Source organism: Thamnophis elegans, chromosome 10 (assembly GCF_009769535.1).
Source record: "Thamnophis elegans isolate rThaEle1 chromosome 10, rThaEle1.pri, whole genome shotgun sequence".
In the NCBI taxonomy this organism is placed as follows: Eukaryota; Metazoa; Chordata; class Lepidosauria; order Squamata; family Colubridae; genus Thamnophis; species Thamnophis elegans.
Genome location: NC_045550.1, coordinates 44687893 through 44715641, shown reverse-complemented (window position 1 = coordinate 44715641; position 27749 = coordinate 44687893). Strand labels below are relative to the sequence as shown.

Below are 27749 nucleotides of genomic sequence, written 5' to 3'. Positions count from 1 at the left end.
GATTAGAAGGTAATACAGCAGGCTAACTGGAACTTGACCATCTCAAGGTTGATTCAGCCTTCCAATCTTCCGAAGTCGGCAAAATTGAGGACTCAGATTGTTGGGGAAAATGTGCTGACATTTGTAAATCACTCAGAGAATGCTGGAGCAGTATATAAGTCTAACTGCTATTGCTATTTTCTTTTCTATTATCCATCATTCTTACTCCTACTCAATGTTTTATACCTTCTAGAGTAGTTGCTTACTTTAATTGAAAGAAGCTCAGATTACTAGAGAGATACTGGATCCTCTTAACTAAATAACAATGTTACACAATGCTTCCAATTACCTTACAAGAGCATGGTTTTGAAACTTGCGGGATAAACAAGCACTATTAGAAACCACGAAAGTAGCTTTTTATGGGAAAATGTGGTAACTGAAAAGTCTTGTTATGCAAGAAGTCACAACTGTTTTAAAAGAAAGCAGTTAGTTATTATATTCATAGTGTCACACACTAAGAGGCAGTATGTAACTGGTTTCATCCTTATTATAAATTGTCAAATGTAAACAGCCAGATCTTTCTTTATGGTATGCACTACTTTGGATATTGAACAGTGGAGGGGCACCAAACTCTCTTCTTTTGGAATTTCATCAGTTTTCTTTCTTTTGGAAAAATTGGAGACAACATCTTGTTCATCTCTTTTAGTGAAATTGATAGGAACAAAAAGGTCAGGAAAATTATGACTGCATGACAATAAGAAATAGTAATGAGAACAACTAACATGTTCACTGTTATAAAATCTTTTCAGAGCAACTAATGGCAAGAAGCCTCCTGGCATTCATCTAGAAGATTTCAGCTATTGATTAATTTGCCTATAGTGATAAATTAAAACACATGCATCCAAATTCTTTTGTATGCCTTTATGGCTAAGGATTTTTAGACAAGTAGAAATGATGATTGCTGGCTATTCACAAAATTATTACCATAATCTGTGTGACAGTCACTAAACAGCAGAAAAATATCTAAGTTTGTTGATTTCCTCCTTCTCCTGCTCAATAATGTACATCAATCCAGTTATTCTTTGTCTTGTTTCTGGGTGAGTGGATATAGTTCCAAGCATGGTGCAAAAATATAGTCATTCCTTTAATGGATCCGATATGTGGGGCATTTGGCTTTCTTAATTCAGATGCTGGTAAAATAGTGCTTGAAATTTTACAATCCAGATTACAACAGTACATGGAATCAAAACTGTCAAGTAAATAAATCAAGTATATAAACTTAGAAGATACAGAGGCTCCCAAGATTTCAAACATCTGGTGCACAATGGAAAAGGCAAGGACCTTCAAAAGTTTTTTCCTCCTTCTATTAATTATATGAATGCTTTTCACAATGCTATCCACAAATTGTAGCTGGCTCTTAAAGGTATGAGTGTGCTAGTGTCATCTCATCTATTTATTGAACCATTCACCTATTGATCAAGAAGCAACAGAACAGAATATGGACCAACTAAATGGTTCAGAATTGGGCAAGGAATGTACCAAGGTTGTATACTGTCACCTTATTTACAGTACTTAACTTTCATGATGACTATAGCATGAAAAAAGTTGAGCTAGATGAGCTACAAATTGGAATGAAATTTGCTTAGAGAAACACCAACAACTTTAGATATGCTGGTGATACTGATTTAATTCTGGAAATGAGGGAAGCCTAAGGAATGTCTTGTTGAAGATAAAAAAAGAAAATGCAAAAAGTGAACTCCCGGTCAATAATTTAGAAAACCTAAAATTATATCAATAGGTAGAAGAGCTGAGGTGGCACAGTGATTAGAGTACAGTACTGCAGGCTACTTCAGCTGACTGCTAGATGCAGTTCTGCAGTTTGAATCTCACCAGGCTCAAGGTTGACTCAGCCTTCCATCTTTCCGAGGTGGATAAAATGAGGACGCAGATTGTTGGGGAAAATAAGCTGATTCTGGCTGTAAGAGCACTATGAAACGGTATATAAGTCTAAGTGCTATTGCTATGCCACTCTGATATAAACAGATGAAGAAGAAGTTGCACTAGTAACATACGTTATTTTCATAGGATCAGTCACAGCATGGTGCTGTTGCATTGAAATAATCTGCTTCTGGAGAGAAACATCACAGCCAATCTAAACAACCTATCCAGGTGCAAGGACATCACTCTGTGACAACATAAAATAAACGTACATGTTGCCAAAGATGTGGTTATCTCAGTTGTAAAATATGGCAGTGATCATTGGATCATCAGAAAGACTGAATAAATTAATAACAAATGCCTTTGAACTGTGGTGCTGGAGAATATTGCTGGAAATTCTTTGGACTGCAAAAGGATTAAACCTCCATTTCTGGCTGGAGTAAAACGAGACAGATGTGATGCTCACTGAAAGCATTAATAATGTATCTGAACCTTAGCTATTTTGTACACATAAAACAAAGGTAAGAGTCACCAGAGAAGCCCATGAGGCTTAGGAAAATAAAAACGAATGAAAATAGAATGAGAAAATAAGGTGACTACGGTATCATGACAAGCACAAGTTTACAAGAAATCAAAAGGGTTACAGATAGGCAATCCTGGTAAATGAATGTGCATTGGATCAGGAAGAATTGGAAATGATTGAATGTCTGAAGCACAATGTGAGTTCCAGAGTCATTACTGGAAATAGAGAGGATACACAAGACTGGGAGCTGATTTTGATAGGGTTTATTTTTTTAATTTAAAAAAGGAAAAACAATAAAGGCAGGTGGGTAAGAGTGCCTGGTATACATCAAAGATGATGGCATCCTTGATGTGTTGTCAGCATCTATCATAAATTGATTCAACCAGAATTTGTTTTACGGTAAATCTGTAGAAATTCTCAGTCATCCAAGTCATGGTTGTCCCAAAAGTGCTTTTTTAGGAGGCAACTGGACTTTCTTGTTTTTTCTTTGAAGTGAAACATCTTTGAAGATGTTTCACTTCTCATCCAAGAAGCTTCTTCAGCTCTGACAGGATAGTGGGGAATGGAAGGATTTATATTCTTTGCAGACAGCTGGTCATTTGCATCCTTTTAGAGGGTTCTTGAAGCTTATGTGTGTTCTCAGAGTCACCTGATTAGTGCTCTTGACTCCTGTAGTCTGCAGTTTTTCTCTAGAATTTGATTTCATTTTCTATTTAAAAACATAATAAAGTTTATGTGTCATTACACCAGAGAATGCATAGGTGTATGGTACATTCCACTACTTTTTGTAGTTGTTGCAGAGAAAAATATAAGATATCTTCAGAAACAATTACCTTCTAACTGTCGAATAAGAGAGAAGGATTCTGTGGTTGGTCAGCAATGAAGAGGCAGGTGAACAGGCAGAAGGAATCATTTTTGTTTTGCTTTTAACTATTGAAATAACTATTGTATCAGTTTAGATTAAAAGTGCACAAAGTTTTAAGTTTGCAAAATGCTTTAAATAATGTTTTATTTGTGTAAATAAATTTTCAGTAATTAAGCTTAACAATGTCCCAAATATAATAAAGAATGAACCTTGTGCTGTTCCATGTGACATTAAAATAAATTTATCTTGTTTGCTGGTTTGTTTTTACTCTAATTTTTGACTTGCTTGGGAGAGTTTATGGAACAAACCAGATTAAAATTATCTGGGGTAGATGAGAAACTGTTTAAATATTATGAATTCTAGCACAATTCTAGCAACTCCAGCTAGCATAATTTAAGTAGAATGGAGTTGTCAGATCTAGGTTAGCTACATATGTCTTGAAAGCCACAGCTTCCTGTGGCGCCAAGGTGGCGCAATGGTTAGAGTGTAGTACTGCAGACTACTTCATCTGACTGCAAGCTGCAGTTCTGCAGTTCAAATCTCTCCGGCTCAAGGTTGACTCAGCCTTCCATCCTTCCAAGGTGGGTAAAATGAGGACCCAGATTGTTGGGGAAAATAGGCTGACTCTGTAAACCGCTTAGAGAGGGCTGTAAAAGCACTATGAAGGGGTATATGTCTATGTACTATTGCTGCTATTGCTATTCCTGACCCCAGGTTTAGTTTTTATTCCTGATTCTGACTTATGAAGTTTGAACTCAATCATTCACATGTAAGTCCAATAAGGATTTAAATAGTGAAACAGTATAATTAAAAGCCAAGTTATTATATGTGACATGCAGCCAGTTAAGATAAACCATATTTGCTTGGAAGAAGTATACATTCTAAGCCATGAGCAGAACCATTCATTTTGCTTTTGAAAAAGAAGACAAAATCAGAATACTTGTACACATCCATATCAGCAATGGATTCTGGGAACTATAGTTGTCATGATGTTTATGTTGTCCTAGCTATATTGAATGTGGCTATTCAAATTATAGTTGGAGCCATCTCATAAAATGGAGGGGATGAAAGAAGGAAGGAAGGAAGGAAGATGATGGATTATTTTTAGTAGATCCTATAGAACCGTGATGATGATCCTATGGCACGCGTACCACAGATGGCATGTAAAGCCCTCTCTCTTGGCATGTGAGCCGTCACCCAGTCTCGCTCCATCCTGCATGTGTGCACACCTCCAGTCAGCCAGCTGACTTTCAGGTCTCTGTCGGGAGAGGCATGTGCATGCGCAGGGGATAATGTGCATGGAGGGCAGGGGAGAGCCCCGCCACATCCCATTTTTGGTTTTAGCGGGTTTCAGGGTGGCCTGCCAAAATGGGCTGTGGGGGATGTGCCTGTTTTTGGTCCCAGGAGGCTTCAGGGAGATCTGCTAAGCCCAAAAAGGATGTGCAAGGGGGGGTCACACACATGTGTGGGAGGCGTGGGAGCATGGGGGATCATACGTGCATGTGCAGGGGTCAAACGTGCATGAGAAGGGGGAGGGGTGCATTGCATTATGGGTGTGGGTACGCACACACGCGGTCACGCACAGATGCGCATTTTCAGCAATTGAGGACAAAAAAGTTAGCCATCACTTGTATAGAATATAGACTCAAACTTAGTGTGCAATAAGCTTTTATTTGGATAAAACATTTAAAAAATTTTGTATATAACATTTTTAAAATGTTGACCAAGGGAAATCTAAATCCCATATCTCCCCCAGCAAATGTTATAGTTAACAGTTTCAGATCAAAGCAGTTATAGCATCTGTTTAAAACTTACATATGCAAATCAGCTCACAGAACCATCTTTGTCAGTGAACCATAATTTGAGGCTGCTTTGATAACCAGCTATATTTCAGTGGTCACTTATAATTCAGCAGTTTCTCTGAAACTTTGGCAGTGAACAAGTATTTAAGCTTTCAGAGGCCGGCTGGAGTTTACAAACATGAAGCAACAGCAAGAAAGATGATCACTGTTCATGAATGCCTTTGGCATTTAGTGTGTATCGAGTAATTCCCCTCTATTTCCCAAGATGCAGAGGTCAGGAAAGGAATAGATTTATTCCTCATCTTTTCATTTCATAAATAATATACAGTATAAACATAACTCTGAATCTGTATATAGTGCACAGAATGCACTGAATAATTCTCCCATGTGTTATACCTCATAATCCATAAAAGGGATTTTTGGAACAGACACTATATACAGTACTCGGGAGGTGGGGAATTCACTAGATTACAGAGCGTGTGATTTCTTGTTGCCTATAAGAATCTTCTTCAAGTCTGTTCAAGTAATCTGTTCGTATGCAAGTATTCTCATAAACAAGAAACCATAGGAACAAGATGACAGCTGCACCCTGCAACAAATCATTATTATTTATTAAATTGATATGATTCATGGTTCCCAATAACTGTAATTACCTAGAATTGAAACTGGGAAAGCCTTTTATCATTCCCATGGTGGGATAGAGAAAATGTGCTGGGAAATTGTTCCTCTATTCTGGAACTCCCATCCAATTCTCCAGTGGACAAAATTTGTGCTTTTTACACAGCATGTTATGTCTGGTAAATTGATTTTTCGTCTTTAAATCCCTTCTGTTTGAAATACGTTGCTTGTTTTTAGCATGCCTTCATGTATTTTTACTTATTATCTTGTAAAATACATTTTAATTATTTATTTTATTTATATTATAGTATAATAAAATGTATTAGTTTACTTCGTGTTTTGCTGCTATTAATCAATTTCAGCCCTGTTAAACCCTCATTATTATGCTGCTCTATGTCAGGTTGCAAAATGGGAACTCATGACTCTGGGGCACTGTCACTGTCATAAATATGAACCAGTTGCTAAGCGCCTGGATTTTGATCATGTGACCATGGGGATGTCACAACAGTTGGGTGAAAAACGGTCATAAGTCCATTTTTTTTCAGTGCTGTTGTAACTTCGAACAGTTACTAAATGAATTGTTGTAAGTCGAGGACTTCTTGTATTAAACAGTGTTTAAGAAATTAGGTTCTAAGCCTTTTTCTAATTCTTCCATTTATATGTGTTGTGTTCATGGTGGTTTGATGGTATTTTTTTGTTTTGTAGTGTAATTTTATAAATGTATTATATGAAACAGTGTTTCATTGTTTTTATTATCAGAACACTTTGAGAGGAACAACAGAAAAATGTATAGATTTAACACTGATTAGGTCATACCCGAGTGCATGATAACACGAGCCATATTTTTCATTTGTTATTGCTTTGATCAAAGTAATTTCAATTTTAAATGACAAAATCTAATTACAGTCTGCTTAAACACCTTCAGAACAGAGATTCTATTTTTGTTTGTTTAATGTTTAAACTATAGCTGACTAACTAAACCCAGATATGGAATGAAATATTTGTTACAGTTACAACAATTTGGTTAAACTGACTGAGACAGATTTTTCTGGCCTGGACAAACTGGAATTGTTGATGTTGCACAGTAATCAGATACATACAATTCAAGACAAGACATTCTCTGATTTACATTTGTTAAAGGTAAGATTAAGCTGGAAATTGTCCATCACTGATTTTGTTTAGAGTTGGCAAAGTTTTGCCCTCAAACCTGTTGTTGGGTGGGAGAGGGGGAGAATGGTTATGAGGAGTGTAAGATCTAAGTTTATTACACTCTATTCACCTTTCATTTTCATCATTCTTCTCATTGAATAAATCCTAAACATCTTTGATAAAAAATAAGATTCACTGAGCATAATTACAAGTTCATTCATAGGTTTAAATATGGTTTAGCCACAATTTATTGAATAACCACACTGTTGGGATATACAATTACCTCCCTGCGACCAATTAGATCACATAGATTAGGCCTCCTCCGAGTTCCATCTGCCAGTCAGTGCCGACTGGCAACTACACGGAGGAGAGCCTTTTCAGTAGTAGCTCCGACCCTTTGGAACGATCTCCCCGTGGAGATTCGTACCCTCACCACCGTCCAGACCTTCCGCACAACCCTTAAGACCTGGCTAGCCCGTCAGGCCTGGGGACAAAGATAATTGCCCCCACCCGAATGATGAATGAATGTTGCTTACTATTTTATTTCTATGTATTGTTGTGTCTATTGTCTGTATACCCTCCCCCTTATTTTATGTAAGCCGCCCTGAGTCCCCTCAGGGAAAAGGACGGCCTATAAGCATTAATAAATACCAAATACCAAATACAACATACTAAGTCAAAATCAATGAAACAACATCATTTAGCATAATGTGTGAATTGAGATCATATTCTATTGTTGTGTCATTCTGAAAATCACTTTTTAGAAGTTTTTGAATTACGTGTAACTTCAGCTTAGATTTCTTTTCTTATTCAATTTTTTATCAACAGATCTTAAAGATGAGCTATAATCAAATCAAAGTTATTCAAGCAGATACATTTCATGGTCTCGTGGCTTTGGTACGTTTGCACCTGGATCATAATAAAATTGAATTTGTAAACCCAAAATCTTTCTATGGTCTCACATCATTGAAGTTAGTCCATTTGGAAGAAAATTTACTTAAACAACTTCATCCAGATACTTTTGTCACTTTGAGGTACCTCAAGGTGTTCAGAACATCTGCCATAAAGCATATCTACTTGTCAGACAACTTCCTGACTTCTCTGCCACAAGACATTTTCTCATATATGTCTGAACTAGAAAGTCTCTATCTTCATGGAAACCCTTGGACTTGTGATTGTGCTTTGAAATGGTTTGCCAAATGGGCAGAAAGGCATTCAGGTACATATTGTCTTTTGTATAAATTGCAACAATACACCTCCAATGTCTGCTGGTCTCACTCACAAAAATTGCAGTAATTGACAGGATGCAGAGATAATATATTATACTTTTAAAAAAATATCCAAATGGAAGAGAATATATATAATTCATGGTTGAACTATGGAGTCCTTGGTGCTCTCTGAGCTTGGCTGTTGGCTTAGGGATCTTTCGATACCCAGTTAGGTAATATCAGTATTAATGAGCTTTGCTCAACAGCCATAGAACTATGCTTTCTATGCCATGGTTAGTGTGGTGCGGTTTTCTCTTTGGTAGTTCATTGATTAGGGTATTGTTTGCTTGCAGATGAGCTAAATACAAAACCACTTGGGAATTCCTGGAAGATTGTGATTAAGACAAACCAACCATCAATAGACACATACCAGTGGTGGGTTTCAAAACTTTTTGGAACCTCTTCTGTAGGCGTGGCCTGTTTTCTGGGTCCACTGGTGGAACCTCTTCTAACCGGTTCAGTAGATTTGACGAACCGGTTCTACCGAATAGGTGCGAACTGGTAGGAACCCACCTCTGACACATATAGATAAACTATATTTATACATCATTCAAAAGAAGCAAAAAGAAGAAGGAAACTAAAAGATCAAAACACACCCTTTCTAGCAGGCCAACATCCAAATTTGCAGGAATTAACATCAGACAATCAACCAGAAAACAATAGCCTGTTCAAGAAACTAACAAGGAAAAAACTACACCGCCACCAACAGTGGCAGAGCAGCCTATTGTATATAAGCAGGAAAAAACCTCCACAATCACCTGCACTGGTGTTGTTACATAGTCAAGTAATGAAATATTTGCTAACAAATAACCAAGCATAGAGAACATCAAGTATTCAGCAAAAATAAGATTGTTGAAGCCTGCTTGCACAACTAGATGGAGCATCTGATGGGATGTCACCGCATTTCCTTCAATATTTTTATTAATGACTTGAGTAATGAAGTAGACAAATGTTTATTAGTTAACACAAAACCAAGTGAGAAATCTATTACCCTATAAATCAACATGAGATGAAACTGAATTTAAAATACTATAATGATATTTATCTGAGCCACGTAGACGGTTCTTCACTCAGGGGGGAAAGGAGAAAATGCACTTGACTGAGCTATGGTTTGCATGTAAAGCAGAACAGGGCAATGTTTGAGTCGCAATTCAGTCTCTTAACTTTCCAGAGATGGTGGTGATGGTGATGACAGAAAACATTGGAGAATGTGGTGACAACAAAAGGGGCAGGGACAAAGTTTGTCAATCAGTTTGGGGAGGCTGAAGTGGCAAATAGAAATGTGTTTAAAAGAAACAATTTGAGAACAAAAAATGTTATCACACAACTTGCAGTTTTAATTTCTCATAAGAAGTTTGGATTTAAGGGCCTACTTTGCTCCTTCCAATTATGTTTTGTATTGGCTACTAAATGCTTGCCTTACTGGTACCAGAAATATCTTTCAACTGATTTGTTCTACAATAGAACATCAATTTACTTTTTCTGATCTCTTTCTTTCCAGATGTTGTAAAATGCAAAAAAGGCAAAGAGGCTACAGATGCACTGCAATGTCCATTGTGCACCAACCCCAGGAATTCTAAAGAAAAACACTTAACTGAAATTCCACTACCTTCATTTAATTGTAGTAAACCAAGTATAGACACAGATTTAAAATTGAAAACTGAAACTATGGTAGATGATGGAGAATTCACTTCAGTGTCTCCCAAAGATTTTATGGCCCCTATAGGATCTGTGTCATTAAACTTAATAGACCAATCAGGAAATCAAGCAAACATAGTTTGTAATGTACAGAAACCTTCAAAAATGTCTCCAGTTATATTTACAAAAACAGATAATAACACGCTACTTGAAATATCATTGTCAACTTTTCTTAAGTGTAGCATTGACCACAATCGTATTCATCAACTGTGGAGTATTCTTGCTCTTTATAGTGATTCTCCACTAAAATTGAGACAGGAACACTTATTAACAGAAATGCCTTATATTCGTTACAAGTACAAACAAATAGATTCTAAAAATGAAGACCTTTTCACCGACATAGAAGCTGAACTGACAGCTGAGCCTCCTTGGTTGATGCAGAGTCAAGTGTCAATGCAATTGGACAGGACCACAACTACACTCAATATGCTGCATATCCAATATTCAATTGATGCTCAAATCATTCTTCCTGATGATGTCCCAAAGCCCACCAAACAAACGTGGGCCATGATCTTACGAGACAAGAATTCCAAAACTGAATATTCGGTTTTAGTCAATAGTTCTGTAGAATTGGATTGCCAAGCAATTGGAGACCCTGCCCCTGTAACTGAGTGGCTATTACCTGATGGGACCAAGGTTAAGGCTCCATATGTAAGTGAAGATGGAAGAATAGTAATAGAAAAATCTGGTAAGCTCTCACTACATTCAGCAGATCATTTTGACACTGGACTTTATCACTGTATAGGAACCAACTATGAAGATGCTGATGTCTTAACTTTTAGAATTACAGTGATAGATCCAAGTCTTAAGCACAAACTTTTAAATGGACAACAGCTTTCAGTGTTTTTAGGTGAAAGTATTGATCTTCCCTGCCTTTCTACAGATGGCCCAAGTGCCTCTATTAATTGGGTCATACCAGGAAACATGATTCTTCATAGTTCTTTTAAAAATAAACTTCTGTTTGACAATGGCACATTAAAAATACAACCAATAACAGGACAAGACAATGGCCACTTCATGTGTATAATGGCCAATAAATATGGTGTAGATTATTTGGTTTACCAATTACTTGTTAAAAGTAATTTGAGCAAGTCACAACACCTCATAAAAAAAGATACTCAACTAAGTAGTGAAGCAACAGAAGGGTCTGGCAACCAAGAACATGACTTTAATGGTCAAATTAAAAAATTTCCTTCGGTTCCTGCTGAGGTAACTAGCCAAACATCCACGCAAAATTCATTTACAAATTATTACATACAAAATAAAACCAAAAACAACTACAAAGAAGTATACAGGATCAATAGAGGCAAGATAAGCAGAAGGTTTAGAGGACAAAAGAGATTTGGTCTCTCTACCAAGAGAATCAATCCATTGCATTGGGCGACATTTTTAGAAAAAACAAGGAATATCACATTGTTAAGAAGACAAGAAAATATAACAGTAAAACCAACCGAAAAGATATTTCTGTCTTCAAAGAGCTCAGGAAATGAAGAAGAGATATCTGGAGATGATATATTAGCCGAGGAAGAACTTATATTTTTAGCAACTAGAAGACCTTCAAAATACACCTTGAGAGAAGCATCAGGAAATGTAGTGACAGCAAAATTTGGAAGTATATCAGATAATTACAGCTCCTTTGCAACACATGCCACAGTTACAGAATCAGAACCTTCAGCAACCAGTTCTGTGGTTATGCAGTCTGAGACACCTACGAACCAGAATTGGCTAAATAAGCCAAAACCTGAAATAAAAGGAATAAGCCTTGAAAGATATCAAACACTGCCTACGCCACCAACCCTGATGGAAGTAACAATGCCCTCATTGTTTAAAGAACCCAACAGTGCAGGAAACACTTCAAATTCTTTTCAGACATTGGTAACATCTGAAGAAGCTAATGTCTATTTTAAAAGCAAGCCAACAGTAACACCAACAGTGGCTATTACTAATAATAGCCAATTTATAATTTCACACAGAATTGTTGAAAAACCTGATTTATTGGCAGAAAATGCTAAGGAAGTGTCAAAAAAATCAAACCATCAAGTGCCCTCAACAGCAATCAGTCTGTCTAATGATGCATCGCAACATGGCTATATTTACAGTAGAAAAAAAATTACATTTCAGGTATCTCCAGGCTCAACTATTCTTACCCAGCAACAGATTGAGGTAGCTAAGGATTCTGCAACTCATAGTCCATTCCCCAGATGGTACAGCAGACGAAGAAAAACCTTTGGAAGAAGACGAATTATTAGACCTGACCGTATTCCCAGTAATGCAGGGCATAGATTTGCTTTTCCTAGATCAGGGTTTGTTCCAGAAAGCTCAAGTCTTACTCTCCCTGCAGAAATAAGCATACCAACTCCTTCTAATATATCTGTTGAATCATTTAGCCCACAAACATTTATGTATGCATCGATCAAACCTCAGCATCCAAAATCAACAATTTCAAGTCACACTGTGATATCCTCAAGTAACAAGATAGATACAGATGAAGTGTATGAAGCTTCTACAACTCTCCCCTTCTTCTCTAAAAGCACCCAGATTGCTCCACAAAGAAAAGTAAAATCAGATATACATCAAGCAATCCCTGATATAGATCCATCAGATAACATCCAATTCACAACTGATATCCATAAATCTAAGTTTAATAGAAAAAGTACATTTACTGGAGCTAATATATTACCTTTCATAATCAAATCCACTATTCCCTCTTTTAGTACCCATGATGTCTCTTCCAGTGTTTCAAATGGAGAAATACCATCACCTAATGCTTTTGTTACCAGCTATGTCCAAAAAGAGCTACTGCAGAAGCAATTGATAATACAAACAAAACCCACATCTGAAATACCTGTTACAGATTTTCACACCTCAGGCCCAACATTCAAAAATTCACCAATATATGAAACTGATGTTTCCAAAAGTGACAATCAAACCGATGTTCCCATAGACTCATATCATATCACACATATCAGTGAGAATATATCATTACTAAAAGACAATCCAATAGTATCACTCAGTACTACAGAATCACCATCCCCAGGGCTTATGTACAATGTTACAACTGATCTTAATAAAGAAACTGATACTACAACTATCCAACTGATTCATAATCCTGCTACCACTTCTGCAAACAAGATTTTCAAACTCAAAACATTTCGAAGACATAGAAAGAAGGGTCAAAGGAGGAGAAGACCTCTGCAAAAGTCAATGCCTTTCCATAGAAACATTTCGATCAAAGAATTTGTAATACCCTTTAAAAAAATTATTCCTTCTCCTATTATGAAAACAATAAAAAATGTAACTGAACCTCCTAGTCGCATACTGACTGAATTGTTTCCAAAATTCACCACTATGGATATAGATGCAGTTACACCACAACCAGCAATTCTTAGCACAGCAGATATAAAAAAAGACAATACATTCTTAAATATCACTCAGGAATCCCTTGACAATGCTTATACCATTAAGCCACCAATGGAACTGTCAACTGAAAAACTTTCATCTACAGGTCCACAGATTGAAATGTCATGGGATACAACAAAGATAAGCACAGCATTATCATACATATCCTTGGTAACAACTGGACCAAAGTTTACTAAAGTAGCACAAACTATTAGACAAGTGAATAAGGAAGCTTACCCATATGTGGGACAAACTGCAGCTCCAAAAACACAAATAACAAAAACAGCTCTTCATGTAAAAAATGAGATAAATCCACACATTCCTACTAATGCAATTTACATGACCACTAGTCCATTACTATCCCAAGCAAGACTTATCCAAGCTACACAAACTACTTTGTCTCCCAGATGGGGTAAAATTTCACGGCAGTTTCCATTTTCTAAAATCAGAGATATTGGAAAACCACTCATAATTAACACATTCACTGTATTAAAATCACCTCAAAGCTCCACCCTGTATACTCCTTTGTGGAAGACAGAAAAAAACAATTACATCAGAAACTGGTCTGAAAGAACAGGCCATGTAGCCTCCACCACCAATCCAGAAGGTTTAAATTCATTCTATCAAACCAGATTGGCAAAACCCAGAATAAGTGGAGGAAAATTTGCAGTGTTTACCGTCCTGGCTAATTCAGATGCTTTCATTCCATGTGAAGCCAGTGGTAATCCTCAACCAACCATCCATTGGACCAAGTTACCAGCAGGTAAGCTTTTCAAATTAATATTGTACATGTGTTCTCTTTTCTCATAAACAAGATGTACAGTGGTGGGATTCAACATTTTTTACTACAGGTTCTATGGGCATGGCTTGGTGGGCATGGCAGGGGAAGGATACTTTAAAATCTCCATTCCCTCCTCACTCCAGAGGAAGGTTACTGCAAAATCCCCATTCCCTCCTGATCAGCTGGGAAGCAGATGGGGACAGGGAAAGTCAGAGGTGGTATTTACCGGTTCTCTGAACTACTCAAAATTTCTGCTACCAGTTCTCCAGAACCTGCTGAATACCGCCTCTGAAGTTGTGACTTAAGTGAAGCATGCAAAATTAATTTCTTATGCATGTTCACAGTCCTAGAATTAAATGATGAAAGAATAACCACAATGTGATACAGTGTTAGATTAATACTCTAACAATGACTTAATACTCTAACAATGTCTCAAATCTAACTTTCATAAAATGGAAAAGAATTACATGTGCCAGAAAAATAAATGTATATAAAGAAAACAAACAATAATAACAATCCAGATTTTAGCTAAATTTTCTCTAAGCATGGAAAATAATGGTGTGACACTGTATTGTTGCTCCAGAGCCATACTCAGAATGTTCAGAATGATTCTGAGGGAATTCTGCACTATTAGGTTGAACAGCTATACTTAAAAACATTTTTAACCAGGATCTTACTTAAACCAGAGTATTTTAAGAGGATAGTATATAATGTATACACTTAGTCAGGGGTGGATCATACTGGTTTAACAACTGGTTTGCTTTGCTCTCACATGTGCCTGACATGCCAGAAGTGCGCTGCGCCCTCATGCACAGTTTACAGAAAAATCACCTTCCACATTACTGCTAGGGAGGAAAACAGTTGAGGTGTGGCAATTCACTTTGGATTGCAAAATCCCCATTTCCTCCCAATCAGCTGGGACTCGGAGGCAGAAAATAGCAGGGCCAGTCAGAGGTGGGCTTCAGAAAAGGGAATATAGGTGAGTATAGCACAGGAGCAGGCGGGTGGGCCCAGCTGAAATTCAGAGCTACCGGTTCGCTCGAACTGTTCCAAACCAGTAGAATCCCATCCCTGCTCTTAGTGCAGTAAGGTGTAGTTTTAAGGTAGGGTTGACTCTGGCAACTGTCCAGTGAGTCCCTGAAGTTTTCTTGGCAAACTTTATTGGAAGTGGCTCGCCATTGCATCCTTCAGCTGAAAGAGATGACTGGCCTAAGACCATGCTGCTGGTTTTGCACCTAACAGGGGAAACTCAGTCTCCCGCTTTCTTGCCAGTGCCTTAATTATCACACTCCACTGGCATATTGTGCAAAAACCTAAAGCACCAGCTTTGCATAAAAAGCATTAAACTGTAATATGTTTTCTCTGGTTCAGAATAATATAATTCATCCCATGAGGAAATATTTCTGCTTTTTCCTGAACTAGATGAAAACATGCCTGTATAAATAATGTAGATATGGAGCCAATAAGAATTTTTCCAAATAAACTATAAAAGAAAGCACTTTAAGCCAGGAATCTTGTCCTATAAACCTTAATGTAAACAGTCCTTATGTTAGTATACACAGTTCATTGTTTTTCCATTTCTTGATCAAAATGGGTAAATAATCTAAGGAGGGATAGCATCACATTATATCAAAAGCCTGGAATAATAATCAAATAATTCAAATAAATCATAACCATAAATAATCTTAAAGCTAAATTTTGCTGTTTTACAATAAACCATTATTGGATGTTTATAGCAGTAGACTTAGCAGTAGACTTATATACCGCTTCATAGGCCTTTCAGGCCTCTCTAAGCGGTTTACAGAGAGTCAGCATATTGCCCCCAACAATCTGGGTCCTCATTTTACCCACCTCGGAAGGATGGAAGGCTGAGTCAACCCTGAGCCGGTGAGATTTGAACCGCTGACCTGCTGATCTAGCAGTAGCCTGCAGTGCTGCATTTAACCACTGCGCCACCTTGGCTCTATGTGAAGCTGTTGCAAGTATTTCTTTTTATCCATTGTATTAACAAGAGAAAGTAAACATCACATTATTGTTGATACTGGTTAGATCAAGATTCTTGGATTAATATATGAATGCAGTTATGTGATGCTAGACTAAAACAAAAAAACATTTCCAAAATTATATATATATATATACTTAAAGTCACAACCCCTGGTATGCCCAAGTATGGGAGGAAGGTCACACTTCCACTCTCTGTCATTAGGCTCGTCACAAGAGTCCATCCAGACAGAAACCCAATATTTTTTACTGTTGCCTTTTTTGTCTTTTTTGTGACCTTCCTCCCATACTTGGGCATACCAGGGGTTGTGACTTTAAGTATATACCTCCCACCCTGGCTGGCTGATAAAGGAGTCGGTCTCTGTAGCTCAAATGGTTAACTCCCTGCCTGGGAGGCAATAGAGCACAGGTTTGATTCCCAAAAACTTGGGTATGGCTAGCTGATGAGAGCTAAATAGCTTGAAATAGATCTATACTAGTCTCCCTTTATTTATTTATCAGCATAAATATAACATATATATATATATATATATATATATATATATATATATATATATATGTGTGTGTGTGTGTGTGTGTGTGTGTGTGTGTGTGTGTGTGTGTGTGTGTATAGATGTATAGATGTATAGATGTATATGCATATGTACTCTGAATGTAAAGTAAATACATGCCTAATTAATGGGTATAAGAAGCATAGCTAAACCTAATAATCAGTATATGTATATGAAATTAATTGAGATATTTAATTTGCTGCCTATAGTTGTTCTAAGGGAAAAAAAGCTAAATTGACAAAATAATCCAAAGGGAATTTTATGAAGAAATTCAGAATCTTATTTTCTTGTTTGCAAATTAATACTCTAACAAGCCATGCAATGGGCAACATTTTAATAAATCTAACATTAGTTTCTTTTTGGTTAAACAGGAGCTGATCCATCAAAAAACAAATATGGTAACAGATTTAAGATTCTTCCCAATGGTACACTCTCCATTCAGAATACAAACATCCAGGATCGTGGACAGTACTTGTGCGTGGCTGCCAATCAACAAGGTTCAGATAAGCTTCTGGTCACTTTGTCTGTGGTTACCTATCCACCAAGAATTCTAGGGAAAAGTTCCAAGATCATTACTGTTCACTCTGGCAAGCCAGCAGTTATGAAGTGTGCCTCTGAAGGCCGTCCCATTCCTTCTATAACTTGGATCCTTGCAAACAAAACTCAAATCTCTGAATTTTCAGTGGAAAATGAGGCTGTTTCTCTACACTCAGATGGCACTTTACTGATCAAGAAAGTCAATGTTTATGACCGAGGGATATATACCTGCAGAGCAGATAATCCATTTGGCTCAGATACTATGGCAATAAGGTTGCAAGTCATTGCTGCACCACCCATTATACTGGAAGATAAGAAGCAACTTATACTAGAGACCATGGGGAGAAGTTTGAAGTTTCCTTGCACTGTCAAAGGAGACCCTCATCCAACTGTTCACTGGGTTTTCCCTGATGGAACAGAGGTAAAACCACTGCACCCTTATCTAAATGATAAGGGTTTTTTGTTCCCTAATGGAACACTTCTTATCAGGAATATAGTTCCTTCTGACAGCGGTAAATATGAATGTATAGCGACAAGCTCCACAGGTTCAGAAAGGAGAGTAGTACTACTTCAAGTGGAACACCAAGATATAATACCCCGAATTGCAGCTACATCCCAAAGATGGACTCAGCTGAATTTTGGGAATAGGTTACTTCTGAATTGCTCAGCTATAGGGGAGCCAAAACCCAGGATAATATGGAGATTGCCTTCCAAAGCTGTGGTTGACCAATGGCACAGGTAAGTTTTTTTGGAAATTAATTTAAAACAGTTTCCAGCTGGCCTTGACTGATTTTTTCTGACATGAAGGTTTTTATGGCTGTTGCTTGAGCTGCTTAGATGGCAAGGAGATGGGGAAAATTAGTGACTGGAAAAGCTGTAGAGGGGTTTAGTGTGTAAGTGGAATAGGATAGAAGAATAAAAGGGGAACTGAAATGCTAGAATTAGTTAAAAGAGAATGGATGTAAATAAAAGAATGATGGATAGAGAATAACAGAAGAAACTAATTTAAAATAATGAAATAATTATAATTATAAAATAATAAAATAATTAGCCAAATGCTTACTTGTTGGCTTTGGACCTAGCTGTAATTTAAGACTGAGCATGTAAGTTCCTGAGAACAGCCCTGCTATATGAATATATAAATAACCAAATATTCCAAATAACTACTTATTGTCCATAATCACACCAGGAGCAAATTATTAGAAATAACATGAAATAGGAATAATACAATTGATGGACAAAGATAAAGAGTTAGGTAGAGTTATATATTTTGTTAATATTAAATTCACAAGCATATATTTGGATCAGAGGTGGGTTCCTACCAGTTTGCACCTATTCGGTAGAACCGGTTCGTCAAATCTACCGAACCTGTTAGAAGAGGTTCCACCAGTGGATCCGGAAAGCAGGCCACACCTACATAAGAGGTTCCAATTTTTTTTGAAACCCACCACTGCCCCCCCCACTGAGACAGACAGACTGACACAGAGAGAGAGAGAGAAAGAAAGGAAGAAATAAATAAAGAAAAAAGAAAGAAAAAGAGTGAGAAAATATGAAAGAAAAAAAGAAAAAAGGGACAGAGAGACAAAAGGAGGGAGAGAGAGAGAGAGAACACATGGCCGGCAAGCCAGTCCCACCAGGTCACATGGCTGGCAAGCCACTCCCACAAAGGAGGACACACCCACAGAATAGGTTCCAAAAAATTTTGAAACACACCACTGATTTGGATGCATAAAGAGGAGGAAATGAGATAATTGCAAGATGTTAGTTCACTTTTATTCACTCCTGCAATCAGATAAAGGAGTAATCCACCTTTAAATCATAAACAATGGAAGTACTTTTATGACTGGTGGCAGAGGTCCTGAGAAAAGCAGTGTTTGGGGATGGATGATTTCTATTTGGAAATCTCTCTAAACTATTACAAAATGTTACAAGCCCCCAGCAATTCCCTTCCAAAACAAACACAAATACAAACACATTTTCCTTTGGAATATCTCACTGTTGGCAAGTGGGATGAGCAGACCATATGACATATTATATTCATTAGGATAATTTTCTTAACAGATTAAAGTAACACATTGTTGGTGAAAATTCAAGCAATGAACTTACACAGCAAAAATATTAATGCATAATAAAATGTTAATGCTAGAGAAAATTCTTTGACATGTAAAGCGCTGGTAGTTTGGGCCTTCCACATTAAAATGGTCCTATCAGAAAGTTTGTCTGCTCCATGTAGCAAAAAGCAATGTGTGGTACTAGGTAAATGCAATGTTCTCAAAGTCTACGTTCACAATCACATGAAGTAACAATTTCACTAAGTTTACTTCAGTGTTGCATCTAAGTGTGAACATCAGAAAGGAAGATTAGGGGATTAGAAACTAATCCTTGTAAAGAGGGATTGAGGGAACTGAGTATGTTGTTTAATCTTTGAGAAAATATAACTGAAGGTAGACATTTTTTTAGTACCAAGCAGGTATTACATAGAACAGGGGTCCCCAACCCCCAGGCCACAGCCCACTACTGGGCCATAAGCCATTCAGATTCAAACTTCAGAAGGAGTGGGTAGGCAAGTGTGCATTTGCATGGACACAACCCCATATATAAGCAGCAGGAAAGTGTATGTACGTGCACTCCATTCGCACAAACAGAGCAGCATGCACCTGCTTGCTGGACGCTCTCTCCCCCTCCCCCCTGCTGGTCCACAAAAGCAGAAATGGGAAAATATTGTGATAAAAAGACAGAGTCACAAATTGGGGCATGTAAGGATGTATAACTACATAAAGATAATGATGAGAATAGCTGGGAATTGTAACCAGGTCTACAGCTCTACCAAAATTAGGTGTGTGTGTGTGTTTGTGTGTGTGTGTGTGTGTGTGTGTTTGTGTTTGTGTTTGTGTGTGTGTGTGTTAAAAGCACAATGACTATATATGTATACTTTTATGTTATATCACTTTTTTTACTAAAAAGAGAAGAAAAAATAAATATGTATATTGAAAAAGAATTATAAATACCATCAACATAAAAGGGAGCTTGCTCAGAAGCAGAAATACACCAAGTAAATGAGATGAAGAGTGGGAAGTAGACCAGAAAGGTAAGGAAGAAGAGAGGGAGAGGGCAAAGGGGGAAAGAGGGAGAGAGAGAAATAAAGAATGTTAAGAGGAGGGAGGAGAAGGAGAGAAGAAGGGTAAGTTGAGAAGAAAAGGACAGAGGGAAGAAAGGAGGTAGGGAGGGGGAGGAGAGAGGGAGAAGAAAGTGATGGATAAAGTACAAATATGGTGTCTGGAGAGCAGAAGAGCCAATAATTGGTTTTTGGGAGTTGTTGGTAAGATGAATTGATGTAAACATTTAACAATACAATATGATGTTGGTTATGTAATAGTATTATATCTTATGAAAATGGAAAAATAAAAAACTTTAATCAGAAAAAAAAGCAGAAAGGTTGAGGGACTCTGACACATGTGACACATGGCACAGCTTTTTCTTTAGCCTCCTTTTTGACTTACCTTTTGTAATTTTGGAGAGAAAGTATCACACCTGATTTATAGAGCAAACTTGCCTATTACATGAAATTCTATCTATGTATATGTCAGATGTTCTTTGTGCAGCCTACCTTATAGGTAAAGGTTCCCCTCGCATATATGTGCTAGTTGTTCCCAACTCCAGGGGGCAGTGCTGATTTCCTTTTCAAAGCCAAAAAGCCAGCGGTGTCCAAAGAAGTCTCCATGGTCATGTGGCCGGCATGACTAAACACCGAAGGTGCACGGAACACTGTTACCTTCCACTATTTTTCTACTTGCATTTTTACTTGCTTTCAAACTGCTAGGTTGGCAGAAGCTGGGACAAGTAATGGGAACTCACTCTGTTACGCGGCGCCAGGGATTCAAACCACTGAACTACCGATCTTTCTGATTAACAAGCTCAGTATCTTAGCCACTTAACCGCGTCCCTACACCCTGCCTTATAGCCCACTTAATAATAGTATTTCCTCTAGTTCTGAGGGCAATTTCATTTGTTTCTTTTTTTAAAGAATTTTTTTATGCTGTATTATTATTTTTATAAGTAACTCCAGGAAGCCAATATTATTTCCTCATCGTATTTTCCCCAAAACAACCCTGTGAGGTGAGTTGGGCTGAGAGAGTGCCCCTGGCTCAAGATCATCTAGCTGCCTTCCATGGCTAATGCAGGATTAGAGTTTGTGGTCTCCCCTTTTCTAGCCTGGTGCCTTAACCACTAGACCAAACGGACTCTCTTCTTACTTACAGTACTGCTTACTGTTCAACAAGAACCCAAACCATTGTATTTTACTGTTTTATTATTTTTTATATTTTCAATTGTTATATACTTGACTAAGATGGGCAGTCATAGAACTAAACAAACAAATATCTTTAGGTAAATTGCAAAAATTCTTTTAGCAGCCATTGTATTAAATACAAATCTACTGCTTTCACTTTTAGGACCCCACTAATATAAGTTATATTTCATCAGCACTGACTCTGACAGCTAATTAATTTTTTTCTCACAGTGGGTAAGCTTAGGTGAAGTATTTAGGCTGCCTGTCAGGAATACTTTAATTTGAATTCCTTTACCAATAAGGGACTTTGAGTTGGGTTCCTTCCAAGCCTATAATTCTTGAATAGCTTTTTAAGAATTATTCAGTTACTATGAGAATCAACACCTTTGACATACACCTGAAAATAAATGATTGGTTTATTCCCCTTTTTTTCCAGAATGGGAAGCCAAATCCACGTGTATCCTAATGGATCCTTAGCTGTTGAGTCAATCACAGAAAAGGATGCAGGTGATTATATTTGTGTAGCACGAAACAGAATGGGCGATGATTTCACCCTTTTGAAAGTCAGCGTGACAATGAAGCCTGCAAAAATTGATCACAAGCAGTATTTTAAGAAACTGGTACCTTATGGAAAAGACTTCAAAGTGGATTGTAAAGCTTCAGGATCTCCTGAGCCAGAAATATCTTGGAGTCTGCCAGATGGCACAACAATCAATAACGCAATGCAAGCCGATGATAGTGGACATACGCTGAAGAAGTATACTCTGTTTAACAATGGGACATTGTATTTCAATAAGGTTGGAATGCTGGAAGAGGGGGATTACACTTGCCATGCTCAAAATACACTGGGAAAAGATGAGATGAAAGTGCAGATAAAAGTGGTTGCAGCTGCACCTCGTATCAAGCAGAATTTAAAGGCCTATGCAAAGATAAAAGCAGGAGATGATGCATTCTTTGACTGTGATGCTATAGGGGAACCTAAGCCTAAAATATTTTGGCTGTTGCCTTCTAACAAAATGATTTTAGCTTCTACTCAGAGATATAGTCTCCATATTAATGGATCTTTGTCAATCATTAAAGTAAGGCTTTTAGATGCTGGAGAATACATGTGTGTAGCACGCAATTCTGGTGGAGATGATGCCAAGGTTTATAAACTAGATGTAATCTCTAAACCACCTCTGATCAATGGTTTGTATTCTAACAAGACTGTCATTAAAGCAACAGCTATAAAACACTCAAAAAAGCAAATAGCTTGCAATGCTGAAGGAGATCCTGTGCCCCAGATTATGTGGATAATGCCTGATAATATTTTCCTAACAGCCCCATACTATGGAAGTAGGATAACCATACATAGGAACGGGACTCTTGAAATTCGCAATGTAAGAGCTTCAGATACGGCGGAGTTTATTTGCGTAGCACGTAATGATGGGGGAGAAAGCATGCTGGTAGTCCATTTGGAAGTCCTTGAGATTCTAAGGCGCCCAATTTTCAGGAACCCATTTAATGAGAAAGTTATAGCAAAACCTGGAAAAGCCGTATTTTTGAATTGTTCTGTTGATGGAAACCCACGTCCTGAGATAATTTGGATATTACCAAATGGTACATGGTTCTACGTTGGTACTAGAACACTCCGGTTTTATTTGGGAAGCAACGGCACCCTTGTCATCAATAGACTTTCTAAAGCAGATGCAGGAAAATACAGATGTACAGCTAAAAATCAAGTAGGCTACATTGAAAAGTTGATCATATTGGAAACTGGTGAAACACCCACAATTTTTTTCCATTCTGGAGGGGAAATAAAAAGTATGAATGGGGAATCTTTATCACTTCACTGTCTCGCTACTGGAAGTCCCAAGCCAAACATTATATGGACGGTCCCCAGTGGCTTTGTCTTAAACCAGCCTCAAATTAATGGGAAGTATTCATTACTGGAGAATGGTACCTTACTTATTAGAGAAATCAATATTCATGATAGAGGAAGTTATATGTGCAAAGCTCAGAACTATATTGGTGATTCAAAGGTAGTTGTTTTTGTAACGATTGTGGGACATTCACCAAGGATTACAAAACGACCCCCAAGGAATATTCATACTGTGGCTGGATTGGCGATTCAGCTTCATTGTATGGCATTCGGGATACCAGATCCAGAAATTACATGGGAGCTGCCTAACCATTCATTATTTTTCACAGGCATCAAAGGTCAACTATCTGGAAGTGAGACTATTCACCCACAAGGAACATTAATAATTCACAATCCAAATTCATCAAATTCAGGCATATATAAATGTGTGGCTAAGAATCAGTTTGGCAGGGATTTCACAGTGACATATCTTCAAGTTATTTCAAATGGGAATAAAATCTAAAATGGACCATTTGGCTTTCAAAGATGTTTAATCAAAACCAGTCAAAAGGCATTTCAATTTTGGTGCTATTATTACAATTCTAACTTTACAGTTGTCAAGCTAAAAGACATTTAGGTTTGGGAAGGTTTTGCATTATGACCTAGTGTTGATTTTAAGACAATATTAAAAAGTAACCTTAAAAACTTAAGGCACTTAAGTTTCCAACAAAAATAACAGTAAAAATGACAACATATTCTCTAAAGATACTTGCAATACAAAATATTTAGCACAATAATGGATTTTTAAATGCTAGTTTTTATTTCCCACTTGATAGTATAAACAGTGTAAAGCTTTTGAAAAACATGATTGCTGGTTTCATTTATTATTGATGTGAATGACCATTTTCTAATTCTTGATAGTTTCAAATATTTTACAACAAAGAATATGGATTTGTTTGTAATACTACAATATTCTTTCATGCAGAAGTCCTTTTGTGGGGGCAGTGGAAGAACAAATATGAAATACTTATTTCAATGCTTTTTAAAAAAAATTAAGCTTGCATTATTTTTTTACAATGAATGCTATCAAAACTGCATGTGAAGAAATGAAAATGTAAATATTAATTATATTGCCAATTATTGTATGTGAGGAAATATTTTTATATATCATAGGTTTTAAAGCATACTATTTATTACCAGTATGCTTTATTGAAAGGCAAGAAATCATGTTTCTTTTTATGGTCACATGAAATTAATATGATCCAGAGTGCCCTTAAAATAACAGAAATGGTATGTCCAAAAATATTGTCCTAGTACTATACGTATTATGTACTAAACACATGCATATTGTTCTTAAGCTGTCTTCTCAGGGCAAATTTTTAAAATATGCAAGAACATAATTACTAATAGGAAAAACTTAGCTGAGGAAGTGGAAGTAGCAAGGACATCAGAAAAAAGTTACCATGTAATATTGGAGATAACTGATTCGAAAGGAAACTAAATCTGAATACAATAAATATGTATATTCAACTTTTAAAAAGTCAGATTTTAATAAAGTTAGCAATTATAAAAATGGTTTTGTGTTAGGGAGAAAGTGATAAGAAAGAGAGCTTAAAAATAGTAAGAATTTCTTTAAAGAGGAAGTATACTAAAAGAACAATTGCAAATAATTCCAATGACCAACAAATGGAAAACAGCAAAGTAAACCAATGTGGAAATGTAATAATTATGAAAGTGAAAATGAAAGAAAAGCCGCCACTGACCATCTGACCTGGTGCTATGCGAGTCTTACAAATTCTTTAATATGGGTATTCTGCACCTCTTAGAAGACGATGCTAATGCTGAAGAACATCTTTGATGGCTAAAAATGCCATGTTAAAAACACAGTAGATCCTTTTAAAATGGACAAAGATGTCTAGAAAGGAATGTGTATGGGAGGGGATTGTTATCAAACTCGAGTGGATTACAAAATTATAACTCCCAAAATAAAATTTAGAAATATCAGCCATCACAATAGAATATTTCAGTGGGATGTGAATGATGGTGGATGGATTGAGAAATGAATGCCTATAGCTTGTTGGCTACTTAAAAGAAATCCCCTTTCCTGATAAGATCAAAATTAACAATAAATCCATACTAAAAATTGACAGATTCTATAAAGCAGTCTGGATCTTTGATTGGGAAGCAGGAATGCACACAAAAATTAATTTTACTTAGCTTGATTTATCTGAAATATTTTAAGGAAATATGTATAATATCTAATGCAGGTAAATGAATGCTACAACTTAGCATAAACTATTGTAAAGATGTTGAAGAACTTGATCAGTGCGGAGAGTGGGATTGGTAAAACAGCAATATATCAAACTATATTACAATGTAAGTTAAAATCATGACAAATATTATAATCTTTTAAAAATTGTCAAAGTCATTAGGATGACTAATGATTACCTACCTCACTGAATTTTTTGAGTAATGGCTCATGAGTATCTACATTGCTACAAGTACAGTACATGAGTATGTACACTGAATGAAAAATGTAATATAAATCAACTAGGTTGGAAGCTGAAAGACGTTATTACTGTATATTCAAACTTCCTGTAACAAGAATCAAAGGTCCTTAAATATTCCTGATCCTCTTTCATATTAATCAGATTATATGACCACGTAAATATAATCTAATAAAAAGCACATGTCCTCGGCAGTGTTCCAAGATTTCAGAAATAAATAGAAAAGAGTAAGATCCCTTTTGGTTAGAGCCAACAATCATAGATTATACTTTTAGATGTTAAAAATGTGTTCTTGCAGTGATCGGATAGGATGACTCTGCACTTGATAGTTTTAATCCATCAGAAAGGATAAGTCTGCATTGTGTGATGGTATTTCATGGGAATCAGATTATATAAAGAATTAAGGGTGGGCAGGGGCTATGCCCCTTCTTTTCTAAATACCTCACGATAGTATGAATTTTACATATTCACACTGAAAAATGTGAAAGTATACCTGTTACTGAATGATCAAAATATGAAATTATACCTGTTACGGGACAATCAGTAGTGGGAGTTGGGTTCTACAGGCAGAAATTGTTAAATCCCCGGAATCAAAGGGGACGACATCCTTGTGTCAGTGAAGGTTTGGATTGTGAGTCTGAATACAAGCCTATTGGGAAAATGTAACAGGGAACATGGATAAAATTGGAGTACTGATGGTGAGTAGCAGTTGTCCAGTGATTGTGTAATGAATCCTCATTTTCCGTACTGGCCAGTAGTCTACATAGACAAACTAAAGAGATCCTATCTGTGAATGCTAGATGTTTCAGGATAGTTGCTATGATGCCAGAATTTAGACTTGTAATTGTACTTCACGGTCAATCTCAGTGGGCAGACTAACATGAATTACTGTTTGGACTCCACTTCACTTGTGGTTCTTTCAGTATCAGCCCCTAATACCTAGAATTCCTCAATTTACAAGCAGCTAGGTCTACAGCATAGTAAGGATCTGTCTACAAATGATCCTCACTGCCATCCTAACAAACACAACTCTTTGTCAATGCTTTGAAAGAGAGGGTAGTCTTTTTAGGCATCCATATACAAAATGACCAGAATCTCCAAAATATAGATAGACATCTTGAATGCAACATTTCAGCTTTGTTCAGAAAGAAGAGCTCTGCTAAATCTGAGTAGTATGCATGGATTCAACTTCTAAAGTTGCTAGTGCATGGGAAGGAAGGAATGAAAAAGAATAGTTGCTACAAGCTTCATGCAGACATGGCTATAAATCTCAGATAACCCATTATTCAGGAATTGTCTTATTTGGTAGAAGTTTTGTAAGACATGAATCAACAAACTTACTTTCCTTATTGCACATAAGAATGGAAATCATATAAGCAGAGATTGTCCAATGCAATACACAAAAATCAAACTCATTTATAGGCATATGCTCCAGGATTTATATTTAATGGCTTTTTTCCCTCTTCTCTTTCTAAATTCATGGTCACCTGCCATTCTCCTGATGACCCTGAAAGACACCTGATTTATTTTAAGAAATCGTTGTTTCTAGCACATCTTCATTCTTTACACAGCCAATCTGACAATTTACTTAGCAGGAACAAATTTTGTCAGGCTTGCATTTTTTTTAGATAAATAACTTAATCAGATCCTATTGATGGAACTGAATTATTCCTAGAGTATGGCTCTGGAAACCATAAGAATAAGAATAATTCAGAGAAACTGAATTTCCAGTTTTAAAAATGACAGCAGGACATAGAAAACTAGGAATTAAATCCCATTAGGAGAGAATAACGTAACTGGCATGTTTAGCTTTCAGAGAAGAAAACTGATAATATTTCAAACAATGAAAACAGTGTGATATATTGAAGAGTAAGAAAAATTGAAATTACAAGAAGTTTGCAGTTGTATCTTAGAAAAATCTTCTTAATCACGTAATTCAGCAGTGGAAGCAATTAACAAATAGTGATCACTGTTTGTAGGTTTACTTATGCTGGGTCCGCTAAAA

The 27749-nt window shown here is 36.8% G+C and overlaps 1 protein-coding gene across 1 annotated transcript in view; it reads left to right on the top strand.

Moving 5' to 3' along the window:
- Window positions 1-27433, top strand: part of IGSF10 (immunoglobulin superfamily member 10) — a 28744-nt gene extending 1311 nt beyond the window's left edge. Inside the window, exons 2-6 of the mRNA XM_032225916.1 lie at window positions 6736-6865; window positions 7703-8093; window positions 9644-14002; window positions 16944-17847; window positions 21834-27433. Coding sequence (XP_032081807.1) covers window positions 6736-6865; window positions 7703-8093; window positions 9644-14002; window positions 16944-17847; window positions 21834-23760 — 7711 coding nt within the window. The 3' untranslated portion in view covers window positions 23761-27433. The remainder of the gene's footprint in view (window positions 1-6735; window positions 6866-7702; window positions 8094-9643; window positions 14003-16943; window positions 17848-21833) is intronic.
- Window positions 27434-27749: the final 316 nt, after the last annotated feature.